This window comes from Molothrus aeneus, chromosome 2 (assembly GCF_037042795.1).
Source record: "Molothrus aeneus isolate 106 chromosome 2, BPBGC_Maene_1.0, whole genome shotgun sequence".
Lineage (NCBI taxonomy): Eukaryota > Metazoa > Chordata > Aves > Passeriformes > Icteridae > Molothrus > Molothrus aeneus.
Window position 1 is genome coordinate 101,845,921 of NC_089647.1, and position 13,676 is coordinate 101,859,596.

General features: G+C 37.4%; 1 protein-coding gene across 1 annotated transcript in view; it reads right to left on the bottom strand.

Annotated features, from left to right (window-relative positions):
* Positions 1-13,676, bottom strand: part of BCLAF3 (BCLAF1 and THRAP3 family member 3) — a 33,992-nt gene that overhangs the window by 13,750 nt on the left and 6,566 nt on the right. The window contains exons 2-9 of the mRNA XM_066545413.1: positions 11,670-11,741; positions 9,128-9,706; positions 8,119-8,784; positions 5,287-5,465; positions 4,437-4,551; positions 4,181-4,244; positions 3,210-3,328; positions 1,414-1,528 (exon numbers count right to left, since the gene is read on the bottom strand). Of these exons, the coding sequence (XP_066401510.1) occupies positions 1,414-1,528; positions 3,210-3,328; positions 4,181-4,244; positions 4,437-4,551; positions 5,287-5,465; positions 8,119-8,784; positions 9,128-9,706; positions 11,670-11,710 (1,878 nt within the window). The 5' untranslated portion in view covers positions 11,711-11,741. The remainder of the gene's footprint in view (positions 1-1,413; positions 1,529-3,209; positions 3,329-4,180; positions 4,245-4,436; positions 4,552-5,286; positions 5,466-8,118; positions 8,785-9,127; positions 9,707-11,669; positions 11,742-13,676) is intronic.

The following is a 13,676-nucleotide window of genomic DNA, read 5'->3' on the forward strand; positions in this document are numbered from 1 at the left end:
CTCTGAGCTTTTATTATTTCCTTCCTCTTGACTGAGCAGATGAGGTCATATGGTCAGTTTGGGTCAGCTGTCCTGGCTATGTCCCCTCCCAAGGTCTTGCCCAGGCCCAGCCCACTGGTGTGGGGTGGGAAGCAGGAGAGGCAGCCCTGCCATGTGGAGCCCAACAGTGCTACCAGCACCCGTCTGCACCAGTGCAAAGCACAGCACTGGGAGGGCTGCCATGGGAAATGAACTCCAGACCCAATGCACGCACTTACTGAGCCATTGGCACGCGCTTTGGGAGACCTGAATCTTAGTCTTGAAGAAGTAATGTTTTTGCCATTAAAAACTTGTGTTTCTTTACACTGAAGGAGGCACTTTTTTATCTGCAAAGCAGCTACACTTGAGAGTTGACTACATGAAAGCTACTTTTGATGGACCTCAGAACTAAGTACCATGGGCTCCTGGAACCCTCTCCATAGGGTATTAGTTACAGTGTATAAAAAATGACAACTTATATTAGTCTCCTCCTTATTTTGCTGCCATCAGAAAAAAAAAAGTTTAGAAAAAAAAAAGGCCTAGAATTATACTGTACACATTAAAAAAGCTTTTCTGGTCTCACCAGTTCCCCAGGTTAAACAAGCACATGCACCTGGAACTGATTACAATTCTTTAGAAAGAACTTTCCACAGGAGACAAATTTATTTGTACTGGACCTAATGTTATTGTCTTGCCCACTTCAGTATTGAAGTAAACTGCAGAAAGATAGCCTAAAGAATAATTGTCCAAAACTAGGTTTCATAAATGCAATATTCAAGAGATGTGACATTGCATTGTTTAACATTTCATCCCCAGGAACATTTTTCAGATAATTCTTGTTATTTCTGTGATTTGCTCCTCATTTTTATTTAAAATAAGTGCTCTTCAGAACTTTTATCATAATGAAGAGAAAAGAAACACTGTTTCAGTAACAATACCACCCACACAAGATTCAGGCCTTCCCTTTGTACCAATGACAACTAGAATGCAGGAGAGTATTCTTTTTCTCAAACTACTTAACATTAGCTCAGATTATCTGCTCAATAACAAGGCCTCCTATTTTATAATTTAGGTAATTACACCATTATGTGGAAGAAATGTGATATTAGACACAAACTTCTTTTATGAAAAGAAAAGGAGTGGTATCAGAGTGGTTTTAGTTCAGATGTACTAATCTCTGCTTCAAAAATACCTGAGAAAGTGCTCTTGCACTAGAACTGTGAAATTATGACTAGTTTTATTGTTGAGAACAGACAGAAGATAAAAAAGCTCCACTCAAAATTTAAAAGGGCAAGACATCACAGATTGTTAAATTTACATCAGCGTAGACAATGAAGCAAAATATTAATTATACATCAACAGTGCAGGAGCTACTATTTCTACATTTAGGCTTACCAGATGAGGTCTCCCAATAAATTTCCTGAAAGGTGGCTTAACGAACTTCATAGGCTTTTGGAAACCATCAACTTGAGATGTTTGCAACTTTGAAAGACTGCAGCTTTGCTGGTTCCTGATGTGTGTGAGAGAGAGTGAGAACAATTAATATCTAAAGCCACAGCATATCAACACCCTGTATTTAAAACTAGCTTATTCTAGCATCTGTATCACAAATGCAAAGTGCCAGCTTATAAGTAAATCTTCCTAGGACAATCCAGAAATTCCTAGTCCCAGCTCAAACCGCACAGAATTCCACAGCAAGGTGTATCCTCTCACCGACGGCAGGGGAGCAGGGAGGCCGCGCGGTGAAGCCCCGGCTCCGCTCCCCGCTCGGCCCGGCGCGGTCACTGCTGCCCTCTGCTGGCGGCAGCGCTTCCTGCACCGCGCCCCTCACAGCCAGCCCCGCGCACCTTGTCCTGAACGCGCCCTGCCACGGCATTCCCGGTCCCACAGGAGCTCTAGATCAACACCTACATCCTCCAGTTTCATCCTCAGCAAACAGCTGATTCTGGCTCTGGGCGTTTGCTTGCTTGTTTTTACTGTTTTGTTGTTTTTTTTTTTTTTTTTTACCAAGAATATTGCTAATACAAATGCAACCACAAACTTCTAAATGAAGTATTTACCATGAAAAGTAACCACCAGAAGTCAGAATTTGTATTTCACAAAACACACAGAAACAGTTTTCATAGCTCCAAAACAAGTTAAGGAAAAAAACAGCAGCACACTTGATAAGCTCAGAGGCACTGCCAGTATCTCATCTGAGCTATTAAAGCCTCTCAACCTCAGGAAAATTCTATATATCACTGATGCCATTACTGCCCTCAGCCTGGAACCCCTGACAACAAACTCCAGGACATCCATACTTGGTAGGGAAATTTACACTTCTCAGAAAAGATAAGCTGGACAGTAACTGGGGAAGTGTGCTGGGGGAAATGAAGCAATTCCAGGGATTTTGTCCTCCACGTGTTAACCTTAATTTTTTTTTTTGTTTCAAGAATCTCAAATAGAAGAAATTTCTTCTACAGCTTCTTAAGTCTGTTTTTCCAAATGTGTGTATTGCCATTAGACTGCATTTAAAATGAACAAAGAACAGCACATGAAGAAAAATCTGCACAAGAAACTATGACCACTGTGTGGATACATCTTATTACACTCTGGAAATTCAATAATCAACATTTCTATTAACAGTCCCTCTCTCTAAAGTGAAACAGGATGAGTGAGGTTAGCAAACACCTTTGGGGCAAAAACCTTTAACAAACCTGCTGGAGGAATCCATAGGAGAAAAACGCTATTCCAAAAATCTAAGTTTTCAAATTCTCCAAAAATGAGAAAAATTCCAATTATTTGCTGATATTCCACATTTTATTACCAAACCAGTAGGGCAACAAAACAATATATTCATCCTAGAATGCTTTTACAGAACTGCAAAATACCATGAGAATGTTGTTACGTGGCACATTGAGGAGTTTAAAAATCTTAAACTTTTTCAAACTAACTTTGTCCTCTCTTCTTATTCAATGCTAGTTTGTGCTTGCTTTTTATTTTCACCCACTGCAGTTTAACCTCTTTCAAGGTAACACCTCATTACAGAGTAGTTTGCAATCTATGTCTGCTGGATTTCAGCCCCAGTCAAACTTATAAGGCCTAACTGTAGAAAATAATCACCACAAATGTGAATGTACCTGTGGAAGGGCCCTAAAATGAACAAATAAGGGAACTATAGGCTTGGGCCAACAAGATTATTTGCTCATTACCTTGGAGTTACACCATCTACATGAAACACTCTCTCATCTTCATTCTTCAATCTCTCTTTTCTTCTCCTTTCTATATCATACCGTAGATCATTTGGATCTTCTAACACTCTTACAATGTTCTAGTTAAAAGGAAGGGTTGAAGCCAAGTTAGCTGCTAAGAACTCAACACCAACCTGCTTCTGTCCTTCAGGGGCAGAACCCTGTACATAACCTGTTAACATAGTTCAGCTATCTGCACACAGGACAGGTTCACAGCAACCCAAGGATCCAAAGCCTAAAGCAATAAAAAATGGTCCTAAGCAATTTATCCTTCCTTGCACCAGCTGTCTTTTTACAAGTTTCCAAACAACAGTGCACAGAGCACTGGAATTCTGCATGGAGTTGCCAAGGCAGAAATATTTACATAAATTTCAGTAAATCTTAAGAAGTTCTACTATCCTTAATAAGGAGAATCTTCATGTACCTGTACTATAGAAAAGGAATGGTAACTAAATAATAGCAAGCAGAGCTTTAAAAGGGAAGATAGAAAATCTTATGAGCCCAGATGAAAGCATGGGATAAAATAGCATTCTGAGAAATTATGTGGATTTTCAGTCATTGTAACATTAGAGTAGAAGAAACTTTAAGGCTTTTTGTAACCTCAGAGGAAAACCAAGAACCACACATCAGTCAGGGACTCAGTATTTACATTATTTAAAACCAGACAGGGGTTCAAGCTGCAGGAATAATCACACTCCAGCTACTCAGGAGAACACATCTGCATTTTACTGCTCAGTGAACACAGTACCACATACTGTGGTATCTGTAAATATGCTCAGGTGTGCATTTTTTCAAAACACCCAGAATTACTGCTGGTCTTCACAGCATGTAGAAATTATGTTCCAACAGCAAGGGGAAAACATTGCTTACATGTATAATGTATCTATAATAGCAACTTACTGCTTGCCAAAAAAGTTAAGCAACCAAGGTACCTGGGGAGATTCAGGTGGCACGGTTCGTTTGTTCTGAAGTTCTGCTAGAGACATGTCAATCCTCCTGGAACACAAAAACACTGCATAAAAACAAATGCCATCACTGTAAAAGCAAAAGCATTCTTGACCGGGCTACAGAATGTGTTAAAGATACAGGCAGGTAAAAATAATTCATAAAAACTTCACACTGTGTAAAGTCTACTGAAGATTAATTACCTTAATGCAAATAAATTAAGACCAATAGTTCAACAATTACCTGTGAATTTCTGGATCCAGATGCATTTTCACTTCTTTTGTATTTGCACTTGATTTATCCTGAATTTTTGAGAACCGTTCATGCAGAGTTATGTCAGAAGATGCAAAATAATTTGCTGTGAAGAGATATTAAATACAAGAATGTTATTTGTAGTATTTGAAATGCACAGTGGGAAAAGCTATCTTTTAAAAGATTAACTCTTAAGGATACCATGACAACTCTATTGAAATGAAAGTTCAAACTATTTCCACTTGCAGTTTAATATTCACAAATGAAAGATTAGGCCAGCCCAACTTAGACACCCTTATTTGATAAGATTAAACTCAATTGTCAGCTCTACCATGGTAGTACTCAAATAACTTGAATCTATATATAAAGATATACAGACTCAACACTGAGCATGATGCAGCTGCCTAAACACTAATCTGAAAATTTAAAGGAACTATGCATAACTAGAGAGCTGTGATTACAGCAAAGCTCCCTTATTCCCTTATGTTTTCTAAACAAGCAGGTTACTCTCCCATACTAGAATAAAATCATTTTGATCTTTAATCTCCACAATAATGCCTCAGTTATGGCCTGAGACCTTCCCGCAGTCATCCTCCACCCAACTACTTTAAACCCTCAACCCACATTTTCCTTAAATACAAAAGGAAGCCAAAATACAAACAAAGCCAATGGCAAACACCTGAGACTTACAGGGACCTCATATCTAAACCACCAGCTTTGGATTTAGTAATCTACATTTGTAATGTGTATATATATATATATATATATATATATATATATATATATGTAATATATACATGAACATACATAAACATACATATACTTCAAATACTACAGCCACCTTTAACTTGATGAATAATTGTGATTATTTCCTGAGTAAATTCTTTTGAAGGGTCGTTCTCAATGTTTTGTTTCACAGATGCCATGTGCTCAAACACTGGATGAAAATTTTCTTTTTTTCTGCCAACAGCAACCAGATCATGGGACATCTGTCTCTCTGTAGTGTGACTAGAAGCAGTCCTAGAATAAAAAAAATGTATAGTTTATTTTAAAACTAATATCTAAATCTGAAAACTTGAAATAGACAAGTAGAATAAAACAAATTAAGAAGTTCATTGTATGAATAAATGGGATTAAAAGCAAAAATCTCATTTTGTTCCTTTTTTTAATTAAAAAACTAGTAAGGCCATAAGGAAGAAAATCTATCATAAAATATGAAGAGATAATTTCACTCTCAGGAATCTTTGTTTCTGTGAAGTATGCAATACAAAATTTGTGACTTTTAAATTTAATTCAACTAGATTATCAAATCTAGATAAAAATTTAGATCTTGATAGACATCTTTAGAATAATTCTGAAATGCAGTTATGCCTGTGTCTTGTTTAGAAGGAACTACCAGGCAATTTTCAAGAACAGTTCAGAGATAAGAAAAAGAGTCTCAAATCTTTAGGAACTGAATCATAACTTCAGGCTAGTGAAACTGCTTCAGTAGCAGTGTGTGAACTCAAGAACGTGCTTACCATCTTTTTGTAAATTTTTACTCATTCTAAGTAAGTTTACACACCAAATGGTTGCACTGCTGCTCAAAAATTATTTTGACAAGAAAGCCAACACTTCAACAACCATACTGTTCTTGCTGCAAGGAAAATGCCTGTCATTCTAAAACATAATAAGAGCTCAGATAAAAGATTTTAGGATGAGGACTTTCGTCGCAGACATCTTTTCATTAAAAATCCTTTCTTAGGATTTTTCTTCCTGAGAAGCTTCAGGAACAAAATGTAAACAATGGTTATCTGCTGCTGTGGAATGCAACAGGGGCATCTCTGATTGGACCATCTTAGATGTTTATAATTAATGGCCAATCACAGCCCAGTTAGCTTAAACTCTCTGTCCGAGACACAAACCTTTATTATTCATTCCTTTCTATTCTTAGCTCAGCTAGCCTGCTGAGATGAAACTTTTCCTTCTATTCTTTTTAGTATAGTTTTAATGTAATGTATATCATAAAATAATAAATCAAGCCTTCTGAATATGGAGTCAACATTCTCATCTCTACCCTCACCTGAAAACCCCTGTGACCACCATCACAGACTTTTAATTGTTCATTCTGCAAAGTGATTATGTGCCTGGCCACATTGTATTAGAAGCATACAATACTAGAATTTCATACAAAAATTGCATCAGAAATAGCCTCTAGCAGATGCCAGAAATCATCTATTTTTCCCTAGCAAATTTGGAATAAATGCATGCAAGAAGGAATCCAAGCAACCTCAAGTTTAGATATCTGAATTATCTACCTGCTCCCCAGGTTTATAAAGAAATTCTTCTCAGCTGAGTCATTTCAAGTCAAGTGTTTCTTAAATGCCTAAAGTAATATGAATATTCCAAGTCATCAGCTTCTGTAAAATTAATGTTCTTATCTTGAAAAAATAAAATATTTAGCACTTTTGGCTGCAGAAGCAAACCATCCATACATTAAATTAGCTGTAATCAATGCAGTAGTTTTTGGTCTGCAAACAACTACCATGTCCATTGTGCATGACCTCCAAAAACAGCAGCAAGAGTCTCCTAGATAGAGGAATCATTCTGTGGGTTTGCAACAAAACCCAAAACTTTTCCTTACATTATCATTCGGGAAGTCAAATCCTCATCCTAGCCCAACCGTGGGTAATGGTCATTACTCCACCTCCCTTTCCTCAGTCTTTAGTATTAGCTCCTTATAGGCAGTAACTTGTCTTAGTAACTCTCCATTGTATTACATATTTTTAAATACTGCAAAGAGAGGAAAATTTATAAAGATATTTTATTTGGGACAAGAGGCAAAATCCCTTTAAAATGAAGGCTGATCATTTTGGAAAGGAAGGTAATCTCTTCCAAAAGCCATTACTACCAACATAAGATATTCTGGCCTGTAACAGCATGACAACAAACCAGATAACCCTGCAAGAATCTATCAAAACCAAGCTGCTTACTCTCTACCGTGTATTTATCATCTAAAATTTTATACTACTGTCAATTTTTCTTCCATTGCAGTCAGCACTGCGAATGCTAAATGCAAACACAAGTATTACACAGAAGACATTTGTAAGCAGACTCTACTGATTTTCAGTTCTGATGCCTCAACAGGTTGCCACTTTGTTATAACAATAAATGATAACTCAGATCTCTCATTTTTGGCAGTTTTACTGAACTTGAGATCTTGAACATCTGAATATGTGCTCGAGATTTAAGCATTTAAAGATTAGCTGATTTTTAGAAAAAAGAAGGGGAGACAGTTTAAAAAAATGCCATTGTATTTCAGGTGAAAGCATAGCACTATGCTTATCTGCATTTGGGTTTTGGTCTTTTGAGGGTTTTGTTTTTAAATAAAAATAACACACTGACTTATCATAACCAACTTCTAACTACAGGTTTGTATCAGGCATATCTATTCTTTCCACTTCCTACATCTCCATAAAATGTTGGTTTTTGTTGGTTGGTTGTATTTGTTTATATTAATACAGGTTTAATAATTAACTTGCCCAGACAGGAAAGTTACCAATTTAGAAGAAATAAAACCAAAAAAGTACAATCATAGTTTGTCCTGGTTACCTCGAAAAAAACCATGCTTCCCTCCAATATTCATAAACTGTAAAGACATGGGAAGAAAGCAGAGGTGAAAGAAAACCAATACCTGTACTTGGTCACCATTTGCTTCATATCCACTTTGACTGTGAGATGTTCTCTCATACAGTTGGCCTCTGACATTTTCACATCTGAAACAGTATGACTTGCATCACGCTGGCTATTGGAGGAATCTACGTTTTTCCTCAATTCCCCGTCCTTCCTCACTCTTTCATTCAGTTTGTTTTTAAAAGACCTCAGCTCAACATCTGTTTTGGAACAGTTAACACAAGCATTGCAGCCCTTCTTTGAACTGCATTTAACAGGTTCCTCAACATGCCGTTCTTCAGTCTGCCTCGCTCTGCCCCCACCGCAGTAATCCAGCTCCTTGCTGTTCCGGGCACCCTTGGAAGAGCCGTACTTCTGCTCTTCCTGCTTCACGTACTTCAGAGCTCTGTCTCCTGCAAAAGGCTTCTCCCCGTCGGGATGCCGGCGCCGTTTGTGGCTGTACTCATAGGCTATCTTTGGGACAGACCCCCCCAGGTGCTCCCTCTCAGCCGACCGCTGGGACTGCGCACCCGGGTATCTCTGCTCCTCCTTTTCTTGGCAGGGTGGAAAAGAACGTTCTTGCTTCCACTTGGAATTTCTCGCTACATCTCCAGCGTCATACCTCTCCATTTCCTTAGCCCTTTTAGACGCGTGCCCATATTCTCTGTAATCGTGATCTTCAGGATACCTGTGTTGACATAAAGCAATTTACACTTGCACTAGAGAAGAAAGCGAGAACTTATATGTGCAGAATGTTGGACAGCAGAATGCGTGGCAAGTTAACCCATAATCCCTCGCGCCAAGGTACAGATGTGCAGGGGCTCTTAAGAGGGAAATATTATCCTTTCATACTCTAGCCAGCAATACGATTTACTTAAAAGACAAATACTTCACTACTACCAGTCGCCCATAATTAAACTACAAAGTGGCCAACGTGTTTCAAGGTGGATATCTTCAACTATAATGAAAATAGACTTTCACTTGAGGCTTTACACCACAATACCCAGGGTTTAATTATTTTATTCCTATACCTCTTCTGTAAAGAGCTCCTTGCCGTAAATTCATCAGAAACTCTTCTGGGTGACTGACCATACTTCTCTTCATGTAACCTCTGGTGCCTCAAGTCATCTTCATGCCATTTTCTTTCAAGTTTGCATGAAGCCCCTAATGGTCTATGAAAAGGTTTCATTCCTTTTTCATTTCCAGTGACTTTGTAGTGATCAAACATGTATCTGTCCTCCATTTTGTGCTGGTAAAACGGACGATCATGCTCTTTGTAAGGTACTTCCGAGTATTTTGGTGGTAACTGGCATCTCCTATTGCCTTCAGTCCTTTCAGATGAATGTGTTCTGTAGGGCTTATGACTGTAAGCATCTTCCATGGGAATTCTTTTCAAGTTTGGTGAAGGTGACCTACGTTCATATATTCTCTGGTGGTTATTTCCATGAGGTGCAAACCTGGAATTGCTTTGTCCATACTTGTCATCTTCTGTTCTCCAAGGCATAGACTTTTTTGGGTCCTTACGAAAGCTTTTATATTCACAGTCATAATTATTATGAGCATGCCTTTGCCTATGGTGCTCTGGAGTCCTAAAAGCTGGAGATAAGGACCTAAAGCAAAAATAAAATCCACTTTGAGTAGTTCCATAAAATTAAATCAATTTCTTAATGAGAACATCTATTTCCTAAGGAAGTAGAGTTTAGTACATAATTTTAATCAGCTTGTAAAAATATTAACACCAAGATACCAAAGTGGCATTTTTCTGGCTGAGTACCAGGCTTACTTTTACTTTGTTGAAAGTTTTCATAGTAAAAATACACACTTGAAATTGCAGCAAGTCAATCATTTTGTCTCTTTGAAGTGTTTTAAATAAAACTAAAAATAATTTCATATACATGAAGTTTCCACTACATTGAGAACAACTGTTATACATATTTTTGCACTTCTCAAGCATTCCCTATCTTTCTTTTTCAGCGCAAAGAGAAAAAAGGAAAGGAAAAAAAAGTGTATAAAGAAATTTAAAAGGGGAGAAAAATGCTTTTTCACATTTTCTTTGCATGCCAAAACAACCTTCAAAACTGAAAGACTGAAACATTACAAAATATATTTAAATTGTCATACAGGTAAGCTTTTTCCTGAAGAAAAAAACAAGTTTGAGAAAGATGCTTTGGCCTTTTGGATAATTGTATATACATGTTCACACATGTATACACACACACTTCCACACTCACTGCAGCTTTTGCAATCAAAGATTCAATTGCATCACTCAGCTCTGCATTTTCACCAACAGTTACAAAAACGAGGGCAACCTGTTAGTCAAAATCTCCTTAAAATAAAGAAAAAACAGCACAGCCACTAACGACAACCATAAATAATCGCAGACATAACAGTCCTGCTTGTATTCAAGTATTCACTGCACACTCTTTACACACTCTTTAATAAAAAAACATCAAAAACCAAATTGAAATAAGCTACTTCCTTTATGCACATATTGCAAATGAACAGTTTGGAAGAACTATTTTCTCCATTTCTGCAAATGAGTTCAAACTCAGAACCACAGATGTTGCTAAAACCACAATGGCTGACTTCCAACAGCACCTACACTGTGGCTGCCATCCCATGTTGGTCTGGTTAGGGCTTGAATTTTAATGAGAGCTGGGGCTACCCTTACTCAAATGACATTCACAACTATCAATCCTACATAGGTAGGATTTCTCTTTTTAAAAACAAAAGGAACAAATTAAGAGCCCTATACATTTTTCGGAGTTATCCAAACTCCCTTGGTCATGGTCATCACAACTTAAGTCTGTTTTGAAGAGATACCCAAAACCAGCAGTAATTTCACATTCTCAAAACCTTGCAATTGTATTCCACCCTCCTGATTTTAGCACCTCAAATTTGTATTGCAAGTCTTAAGAATGAGGCAGGTAACTCCCAGCATGAAGTAAGCTGGATATTATCCTGGTGACAAACGTCAAAGAGACGCTACTAGGCTAATGTCCAAGGAGAAGGGCAATGACTCCCACATTTCCACATGTTTTCACTCTCTGTTATGCTGCAAGGCATGTCTAACTGTGCTAAAGATCAGTTTACAAATCAACCCCAAACTTCAGAAAGTCTGGGGTGTTTGAACTAGGAAACTTAAAAAAAAAAAACAAACAAAAACAACTCTTTTTTTTTTTAACAGTACCTCCCTGTAGGCCAAGAAGCAAAACAACAGCAAGTTACAGACATTCACAGTGCACAAGGTGGTGCTTGAGAAAAAATGACCTTAACTAGTCTGAAGCTTGGATTTTGTGCTCAAGGTAGTTGTAAATCTCAGAATACAAAAGATGAAAAGGTTCTTAGCAGACTCAAAACCTGAACATTTCCAGCTTAAGAGAAATTGCAATAAAATCATGACTTGGGAAAAAAATTACAGGTGTTCAGCTGTACAACAAACTAGAGATTACAAAACACACTTTACAAATTGCAATTCTGCATGCCATTTTCTTTCTTTAATGCATGTTTTAGGTCCTAATTACAAATCTTTACATAGAGCTACATTTCAGAACACAAGCTGTAGATATTTACCTTGGTTTCCATCGTGGTGATCTTGATCTAGATCTTGTCATCTTCTCTCATGTGTTAATCAGTTTCTTGAAGCTGTAAAAATGATATAATTTACTATTTTGATTACAAATTACATCAGGAAGGTTTTTTAACAAGTGTAGTACTAGAAACTTCAAAGTTAGGGTGAGGTATATTTTTAGGATGTTTCACTTCAAAGGCAAACCTTTAACACCAATTCTAAGGCAAGCAACTTTTCTTCTCTAGTTGCTGATCTTAAAACGCAGTATATTTTCTTTATAAAGATTTAAATATTTGATAATTGTCCCATTTTTCTCTCCATTTTTAATGCTATTAATGTCTATTCAACCTGCTGTTAAATGCTAATAAGCTCACAAGCAAGCTGCAGCAATGAAAAACATATTAGTATGTGTTGAATGCTGTAGATGATAGGACATAGCTGAGGGGACAGACAGACAGCTTTAAAAATAAAGTGTATAAAGGAAAAGGTTTTTGCATCAAGTTATATCCTGAGCTTCATATATACTGAACTTCAAATTTGTCATATACATCAAAATATTTACATGATTGCAGACTTCCTGTAAGCTTTAACTAATCCATCAAATCTTAACTGCTAGGTCATCACATACTCCATCCAAATCAAACCAGGTACAAAAAAATCATTTTTTTTCATTGTTGTACTTCACCTGTTAACAGCCTACTAACTAGACATACACCAAATATACAATGGATACACTAGGACAAAGTGCTGCTCCTGACTCCTGAAGGTAGCTCCTGACAACCCTTCTCATAAAAGCTATGAAAGAATGAAAAAATACCCCTAGGAACTTCATAAAAAAAGTGATGAAAGTATATACAAACTCACCAGTAATGGACTGGTGAATAGGAATTAAATGATTCTTCATTATTTAGCAAACACAAAGGATTAAAGCAGAATGAAATTATTGAGTAACTGGTTAAAAACTGAAGTTTGGACCACATAACCATGGCTACAGATTTAGTTACCACAAAATGCCTTAAAGGCCAGAAATATAGATGCAAAAACAGATCTATCAACAGTCCTAAAGTTAATGAACAACCAACCATTTGAAACTGAAAGAATGCACCCAGGTCAATGCCAATCTATATATGCTATGGTATTTTCTGTAACTTTTTGTACAAACACTCAGGGAGACAGAGAACTAGTCTGAGCTAGCAAAGTATGGTGTTTCTGACACTCCCAGAGCTGAAATAATTCCTTTAACTAAATCTTTTGCCTAATGAACTGAAACTGAAAAGGGAGAAAAACACGCAAGCTTTAAGGCACTACCTGAAGTAGTGTGCACCCACATGCCCGACCCAGCGCCTCACACCCCTCAGTCACACTGGTTGCTTAAACAAAGTATCACTCCTTGCTATACTTGACTTTTGGTATGATTACCTCATGGCTGAAACAGTAGTATCTTAAGAGAAGAATATACAGCATATTTCTGCTGTCTACCCCACAAGCAGGCATTAGATAAGCCACCTCCTGAAAGAGAAACTGCTCATCAAGTTGCACTGTAAGCTAACCAGACCTTTATTTGCAAGATGCACAGGTTGCGATCGAGCAGAGGGGCCAGGACCTGGCTGCTCTGGGCTCTGAATTTCTCCAAATAGCAATAGCTTAGTTCTGAAGAAAAACCTGTATAACTTATTTTTTGCTCCAAAATCCATCTTTTCATGTAACAAACCACAAGGTTGTAGTTGTTGCAAGGGGTAGTGAAGCAAAAAGAATCCAGCCCCAAAGTACCCCAAGGACAAGATAAAGCATTTGCTCTCTGAACTCATAAATATGAAGTTATCACTGCCTCTTATAGCCTAAAGACAAATATCTGAGGACTGCATAGCATGATTAACTTCAGGCCCTTTGCTTACTTGAAGTTATACTAGCCAAAGTTAGATATGATGCTCCAATGCCACTATTCATTATTTTTCAAAGAAAAGTAATATTGTGATCAAAATAACTTCCTATATTTCACCCATAAAAAC